The sequence below is a fragment of the Indicator indicator genome, chromosome 28 (genome assembly GCF_027791375.1).
Source record: "Indicator indicator isolate 239-I01 chromosome 28, UM_Iind_1.1, whole genome shotgun sequence".
NCBI classification, from domain to species: Eukaryota; Metazoa; Chordata; class Aves; order Piciformes; family Indicatoridae; genus Indicator; species Indicator indicator.
Window position 1 is genome coordinate 970,812 of NC_072037.1, and position 8,364 is coordinate 979,175.

The following is an 8,364-nucleotide window of genomic DNA, read 5'->3' on the forward strand; positions in this document are numbered from 1 at the left end:
TGCACATACACTCTTGGATTCCTTGCAATCCCTCTGCACCCCCCATGAGGAGCACACCCCCAGCCCAGCAATGTGTGACCCCACACACCACTGCAGCCCCCAGCACCCTCCTACAGCTCCCCCATGCCCCCCAGTCTCGTCATGTACCTGCCCTGCAGCCCTTCCTTCACCTTCTCACCAGTCCCCCCAGCTCTCCTTTGCTACCCTCATTGCAGCCCCCAGCTGCTCTCCAGCCCATCATGGACTCCAGGACTGCCCTTCAAGCCACTCCCATCTTCACCCCACCCCCACTGCAGCCCTCCCTGCCCCCTCCCCAAAACTCCTGACCCCCTTTTCAACTGCATGCTTCATCATCTGCCAGCAGTGGCAGGGGGATGTGTTGTCCCCAGACTGGTGACATGCTTGTCCCCATCCCTCCAGGGTCCTGCCCGCTTGGAGCTCTGCAGGGATAGCCTCCCACTGAAGCCCAGCATGTCCCTACCTGGGTGCCCAGCCGTGCCCAGGTGGCACTGGGGCCATCAGCAGCACAGCCAGCCTCAGGCATGCACCGAGTGTGCCCAGTCTCACCCTCTCAGGCAGGCAAGGGCTGGGGGCCAGGGGACTGGGGGGGTCAGGGCCCCATCCAGCTCTGGTCAGAGGCATCCCCACTGCTTTCGCACCACAACCAGCAGCAGCACCTCCCCTTCCCCACTCAGCCCCCACACTGGGGACAGCACTGACCCATCCTGCAGCTGGGGGACAGCAGCCAGAGGGTGGCATGAAACTGGTGAGGCACTGAGAGCAACTCCTGCTCCAGAATCCAGCCTTGGATGTGGGGCTGGGAGGCAGCAGCAGGTCCCTGTGCCTGCAGGCAGCCCTCACCTGGCTTCAACTCCATGAAAGCTCCTGAGCTCAGCACTCCCTCCCCATCCGCAGGGCCAGCACTATGCTGGGGACCTGTCACAGCCTCCGGGCTCTGTGCCACAGCTCATTATCCTCTCCTCGTGGGGCTGCACCTCCTTGTGAAAGATGGGTGCTGGTAGCAGCCTTTGCAGGCAGCCTCCTCTCTGCTGCAATGGCTGTTTTGGGTCAAGGTTCTGAGGCTGTGTGTCCCCAAGGAGGACACAGCCCTGATGCCCAGCCACCTCATTCCCAGCCTGGCATGGTGCTGCCAGGTCACCCAACACAGCCTTCGGTCCCTGTACTGGGTCCACATCCTCCCCCTCTGTGCCAACGAGGAACTGTTGTGCAACCTCCCAGCAGGGTGGAGGGGCAGGGTGGGGGCCAGTGGGGCTACACGTGTGGGGACTGGCCCTGGTGCTGCCCAGGGCTGCCCATCTGTCAGTGGCAGCAACGCAGTGTGGCCCATGGCACTGCACCTGGGCTGCAGGAGACAGTTTGGGGAGAAGGGCTGGGAGCCATCACCTCCTGAACCCGTGCCAGAGGCTGACCCCACTGCCCACTGCCAGCCCTTCCCACAGCTCAGATGAGGACGCTTGGGGAAAGGTCATACCCAGGACCCATTTAAGACCCAAGTTCCCTCTCCCAGCCTGGACACTGGGAGTGCCCAGAGATTAACCCCAGCATGAAACAGACATTTACAGCCAGGAACAGCTGAGAGGAGCTTTGCTCCCACATGTCCTGACCTGCTCCCACAACAACCTCCTGGCCATGGCTAAGCAGCTGGAGGGGCCTGGCCAGCTTGCAGGCACGAAGCTCAGTGTGGCCACAGTGGCCTGGGAGCATTACAAGGCTTGGGATGCCATAATGACTTTGAAAGACCTGCAGCCATCCCAGGAGAGCTGTCCCTGTCCTGCTGTCCCTGTCCCCCTGCAGCTCACCTGGGCCCCTCTTCCAGGGAGCCCTCAGTGGAGGTTAATAGGGCTGCAGAAATGAGCCCATTTCTGCCTTAATTGCAACTCAGAATCCAATTAGCAGTTTTAAATTTACTCCATACCCAAGAGGTATCCTGAGGGGGAAGGACACACTGTACCCTTCATCCTTACGTAATAAAAAGGGCAAATTTGAGGGCAGCATTGCCACCACCTTTGCCCTGGCTGGCCATTGCTTTGATGGCTTTGGGGCCTTGCAGATAGGATCTTGTCCTGGATTCAGGATGAGCCTTTGGGGTGATGGAGGCTCTCCTCCTGGATCTGGGGCTGCCCCAAATTGCCCAAGCAGCCACACCACTGGGCTCTCTGTGGATATGCAGCAGGACCATGCCTGACACTGCTGCCAGGGCTTCATGTGCCCTCCACACCTATGAGGGATGGTGGGGATGTGGGTGCAGGGCACAGGAGCCAGGGCATGTTTGTGGCATGGTTGGGAGTAGGGATGGCACTGGCTGTGTTCTTGATGCTGCAGCTCAGCCCCCATGGGCTGGGGTGCAGGTTTGTATTATGGGCACAGAGTCCCCTGGAGGGGAACTGGCAGCCAAGAAGAGGTCTGAAACCACCCTGCATGCCCCAGGGATGGGGCTGTGCTGGGGCTCAGCCATGGCCCAGCACTGGGTCAGAGCAGCTGTTCCACAGAGACACACAGTGAGGGCAGAGATGGCCACAGAGAGGGAAGAGAGGAAACTGGGGGCCAGCACTGCTGGTGGGACTGTGCCTGCACACAGAGCCCCAGCAGGCACACACTGGCACTCCCTAGCATGCACCTGCATGCACACACACCTGCAAATGCCAGCCTGAGTGCACAGCTCATGCTGCAATTGATCCTGCATTGCCCCAGGACCATCTTCCTGCCTGCTTCTACTGCACATTGTGCCCAGAAGGGATTCTCCCCCTCTGCTGTGCTCTGCTGAGACCTCCCCTGCAGTGTTGGGGCAGCTCTGGAGCCCTCAGCACAGCACAGACAGGGACCTGGTGGAGCAGGGCCAGAGGAGGCCACAGCAGTGCTGGCAGGGCTGGAAGCTCTCTGCTTGAGGCCAGGCTGAGAGAGTTGGGGTTGTGCAGCCTGCAGAAGAGAAGGCTCCAGGGAGACCTTCTGGTGGCCTTGCAGTGCTTCAAGGGCTGAGCAGAAAGCTGGGGACAGACTCTGAGCAGGGCCTGTGGTGACAGGACAAGGGGTGAGGGTTTGCAAGTAAAAGAGGGAGATTCAGAGTGGAGAGAAAGGAGAAATGTTTGGCACTAGGGGTGGTGAGAGCCTGGCCCAGGCTGCCCAAAGAGGTGGGAGATGCCCAATGGCTGGCACCATCCCAGGTCAGGTTGTTTGTGGCTCTGAGCAGCCTCCTCTAGCTGCAGCTGTCCCTGCTGACTGCAGATTTGGACCAGATGACCTTTACAGGACCCTCCCAACCCAAACCAGTCTGGGATTCTATGATCCTACAAAATTCCTGCCCCTCCCAGCTGGGCTGTTGCCATCCCAGGGACTCCAGGAACCATTGGGTGCAGGCATTGAGTGCTCTTTGCTGAAGCCATTCCCTGGTGCTGCCAGCTGTGTGCCAGGCCCAAGCCTGTTCTTGTGTGCCCCTGGGGATGGTTCAGAGAGAGGTATGTGGCAGGGCCCATGGGTGCTGCTGCCTCAGCAGACTGGGGCTGAGGGAGCCCAGTGATGCCCATGGCCCTGCCTGGCTCCCTTCACCAGTGGTGCCCCCAGACCAGGCTGGGAAATCCCCCCTCCCCCCAGTACATGACATCTCTTGAGGAGGAACAGTACATCCAGTGTGGCTCTGGACCCCTTGCCAAGGTGGGCAGCAAGCCCCAGTGGCAGCCACGTGCTGTGGGACCATGGACTGGGCAAGGAGGGGACACAATCGTGCCAGAGCCGAGAGCTAGGGCGCAGGACTTGTCCAACTCTTGCTCTGGGTATCTCCCACCCAGCTTGGCTTGCAGATGGAGCAGGGCCTGGCCGCAGTGTCCTGCACCCCATTTGTGCCCCAGGGCTTTGCCCCCAGACGCTGGCTCGCCCTTCGTTCCAATATAATCTTTATTAGGGAGACTGATGGGGTCAGAACAAGGCTGGATATAAAACATCATCATCATCACAACCAGCAGCAGGAGGCATTGGCAGAGCAACACAGAGGCGGTTTCAGGCCCTGTTCTCGCTGGCAGCAGGCTGGCACCGGGGGCTGCGCTGGTGGCATCGCGGGCTGCCTTGCGGCAGGCAGGAGGGGACTCTTGGGTCCTTTTCCCTTGATGGATGCTGGGCTTTGACCAGTGCTGGGGGCTGCTCTTCCCTCTGGGGTGGGGGCTCAGTGGAGCTCCTCTTCCTCACCCGGCCCTGGTGCCCTGGCACCCAGTGGCATTGTGCCCCTTGTGCTGCAGCCATGGCAGGTTGTGGTGCTCAGCCCCACAGCAGCCCCTGCAATTTATGGCTTTTGCTTTAGGGTTTTTTTTGCTTTTTTTGGCAGCAAACCTACCCCTCCAGGTGCCCTGGAGAAAGCAAGACTGTGCCCAGGGCACTGCTGCCCTGCCAACCTCTTGGCACAGGGGTGAGAACAGATATGCTGTGCCAGGGAAGGGTCCATGGGCAGAAGCTAGACCTCTGCCCTCCCCGCCCAGCCAAATCCCCTCGCTGGCAATTTGGGGTACCGGACCCCACACTGCCCCCTGAGCCATTCCACAGGGCATGGGTGCAAGGCCCCAGTCAGAGTGGCAGAGAATGGGCACAGCTCAATGCCTTTGTGAATGCGTAGTGGCCTGGGACAGGGCAGCTGGGGACAGATGGGGACAAAACAAGGATCCTCCAAAACGAGGACAAAGTGGAGCTTTCCTCAGGGATCCATGGGCCACGTGTGGGCTGCAGCCATGGGGCCAGTGCTGCAGCCTGGAGTGGCTACAGCCACTCAGGAGCATAGCAGCTTGGCCACTGAGATGAAAGCTTTGGCAAATAACTTACAGAGAAGGGGGAGGGACATAGCTGAGGACCTGTCCTTGCTTCCCGTGCTGGGTGAGTGGCCTGGTGTGGCACCATGCACCTCCAGGGCTCCTTGTGCCACTGCTGGTGGCCACGGGGTGATGGGGAGGATGTCATTCTGGTTGGCACCCAGCGTCCACTCCTGGGAGCCACAGGGAGAGAGGAGGGAGAAGGTGCTCAGGAAAGGAGCGCAGCGAGATGCTCAGTGCATGGCAGGGGCACCGCTGCAGTCCCGTGGAGAGCTGGAGCCCCTGGATGGTTGCTTGATGTGCTCCTGTCCCACTGTCACTCTTCCCGGGCACCACCAGCGTGCAGGGGGCCGCTGCCAGATCCCAGCATCCCCATGGTGCCAGTGAGGATGCCAGTCCCACGTCCTCGGCCAGGGTGAGCACCGCAGCATCCTCAGGCTGTGCTGCCCTCAGGGAAGGGACAGGGGCTGGTCTGCAAGGCTGCGCCGTCCTCTGGCGGCCACCCTGCTGCCCGGTGGCGCGGGCAGGGCACAGGGCTCACATGATGGTGCAGGAGGAGAGGGGGTTCCGGATGTGGCAGGTGCAGGCGGCCCCGCAGTACTGGCGGAAGGTCTGGTAGCAGCTGCGGTCGGTGTCGCTGCTCCACTGGACGGGGTTGGCGGCCAGGCCGTCGGCCGGCAGCCGGTTGAGGATGCTGGTGTTGACAGCCAGCGCTGCCAGCCCGTAGTCAGTGAAGAGGACGGTCTCCCGCTTGCAGGTGGGGCAGGAGATAAACTTGTACTTGGGGCAAGACTCGTAGAGGATCTGCAGGCACTCCTCGCACACCGAGTGCAGGCAGGAGAGGATGCGTGGCCGCTTGTTGGTGAAGTTGTACATGTGGCCGCAGGTGGGGCACTCCAGGGGCTCGCAGGGCGTGGAGGGGTGCAGCACGTACTGGTTGACGATCACCTCGTCCGACGGCGGCTGCCGGTGGTAGCAGACCTCCGAGCTGCCCTTCCGCTGGCTCTGGTAGCCACGCTCTCGCCGCGGCAGGGGGGGAGTCCGGGGCAGCGGCAGGGGCCCGGGGGCGGTGTCCAGGGCGGGGATATCCCCGCAGGCCTGGTTGACGATGATCTCAGACTCGGAGGGCCAGGCGCGCTTGGCCACGAGGGGCGGCTCGCGGCGCGGGGCTGGCGTGTAGCGCGGCTGCGAGGCCTGCAGCTCCGAGAACTTCTCTGGGTGGATGATCTTCATCGCCTCCATTTTAATGATGACCTGTTGCCCTTTCAGACACGACATGAGTATGGTTTTCACATTACTGTCCACTGCTCTGGGGTCTCTGAGGGACGCCTGCATGAGGCTAAAACATGCCGGTAGCCTGCTGAGCTTTCAGTCTCGGTCTGGCTGCGGAGCAGGAGCATGGGGAGCAGCTGCTGGCACGGGAGAGCATCCTGTGGAGACGGGGCAGCGCCAGTGGGCCCCGCACCCCTCTTCTCCGGCCAGCCCCGAGGGTGCCGGGTGTGAGGCTGGGACAGGCAGGGCAAGGCAGGGCTCACAGCAGCATCCTGCCTGCCTTGGAGGATGCTCTTGGGCAGGCGATCAAAGTGCTGGCTCCCTGCAGTGCCTCGCAGGGACGTTGGCTGTTACTCGGAGGCCTTCTTTGCCTTCGTTGGCACTTTATCTGCTGGATCAGCCATAGTCAAGAACGGCAAGCTGAGGATCGTGGTGCTGTGCACTGCCCAGAGCAGGTGAATCTGAGGAGGTCTTGCAGGAACCAGGGGCAGCCCCCGCTTCGTCCAGGCCCCCACCTCCACCCAGCCTTTATTCCTGTTTACGTGCCGTGGGATCCTCGTGGCACTGAAGAATGTGTTTGCAAATTCCTTTGCTCTGACTTCCCGGCTCTCCCACTTGCCCTCAGCGGCAGCAGCTCTGGTGGGGCAGGGGCTCGGGGCACATCCCGCCCTGCAGGGCAGCTCACCTGGGCTGCTGCTGGGGCTGCCACGCACCTTGTCCCCTCTGTCCCCAGCACTTCTGTCCCCAGCTCAGCTTCGTCTCACTGGAAATGAAAAGTGAGAGGCAGTTGGATCCAAGGCTCTTCAGGGACCCACTGGCTGCCAGTGTTCCCTTGAGATGAGTGCCTCCCTGCATCCCAGCAATTTGGCACTCGAGCCCTGCAGGTCCTGTCCATCCACTTCTGTGTTTGTGCCAGAGGAAGTGGGAACAGGAAGGTATTTGCCCCCAGGCATCTCCTCAGTGGTCCCAAGTGTGGGGTCCCGGGTCCCCCCTCTGCCCTGGGGTCCAGGAGGGGCAGGAACCCCTGCACCCTGCTGAGATTCAGGGCCCCTCCCAGGCAGGCTCCCCACCGACCTGCCTCTGCTAAGGGTTTTCTCTCACGTTTAGCCCCTCCTCTGCTCAGTGGATCTATTTTTACCTCCATCGCTTGCTCCTGATCTGTCCCTGCTATTATCCCTCCCTCCAGCTTCCTCTCCCCCTTCCCAGCTCCCTGCCCTTGTCCCGGAGCTGCTGGAGAGGGCAGGCCACGTTTGGGGGCAGGAGCTGGGGGGCAGGCAGCCAGCCCGTGGCCATTTTATCCCTCAGCAGCCCCCGTTGCCAGCCTGTCTCCTCCGAGAAGGGCGAAGGCTCTCTCCTCCATCACGCTGCAAATCCTGTTAGTGGCTGCCTGCTCCCGCCGAGCCCTGCCAGGCCTGCCGGGCGGGGGGGGGGGGGGGGGGGCGGAGGGGGCCATCTGGTTGCAGCAGCCGCCCGTGGGGATGGCAAGAGGCCGTGGGAGGTTCAGCCCCGGATGGCCGAGAACTGTGGGGGGCTGGATCCCTGTCCAACCCCAGTGGGGGTCCGTCCGGGGAAAGAGGACGGGGGGGGGGGGGGGGTATGCCCTTGTGGCACTAGGGTCGTCTAAGCATCCCGTGATGCCTGCCCCTGGGGAGGAAGGCCTCGCATCCTGCATCCCCCATCACAGGCCCACAGCCTGCACCCAACGTCCTATACCCGCACCCCACAAGCGGTGTAAATCCCTGCTCCCGCACCCAGCAGCGGCCCCGGGGACTCTGTGCCCGCAGGTCTCACGCAGCCACTCACCCGCAGTGCGCTACCTGGCAGAGCGATTCCGGCACGGCGATCCGGGCACAGCCACCGCGGTGCCTTGCTCGCTCCGTCACACCCCTTCACGCACAGCCCTGGCTCAGCACCCCGCCGGAATCCGCACCCCCAGCATCCCTGGGGCGACGCGGTCCTGCCCAGCACCCCGCAGCGACGCACAGCATCCAGCCCCCGACCACCTCCCCCTGCAGCCCCCGGCCCCGCTCGCAGCCCAGCGGTGCACACATGTACACACACCTCACGCTGCACGCCCTGCGCCGCATGCACCGAGCCCTACACCCGCACGCTGCACACCCTGCACCACATACCCTGCACCGCATGCCCCGCGCCCCACACCCTACACCCGCACGTCCTATACCTCACGCCCTACACCCGCACGTTCTACACCCCACACCGCGCACCCCACACCCGCACACTGCACACCCTACACCGCATGCCCTGCACCCCACACCCGCACGTC

The 8,364-nt window shown here is 62.6% G+C and overlaps 1 protein-coding gene across 1 annotated transcript; it reads right to left on the reverse strand.

Moving 5' to 3' along the window:
• Nucleotides 1-5,345: 5,345 nt before the first annotated feature.
• Nucleotides 5,346-6,158, reverse strand: RNF208 (ring finger protein 208). Its single transcript, XM_054393598.1, has one exon. The coding sequence runs from the start codon at nucleotides 6,141-6,143 to the stop codon at nucleotides 5,346-5,348; it is 798 nt and encodes a 265-aa protein (XP_054249573.1). The 5' UTR covers nucleotides 6,144-6,158.
• Nucleotides 6,159-8,364: the final 2,206 nt, after the last annotated feature.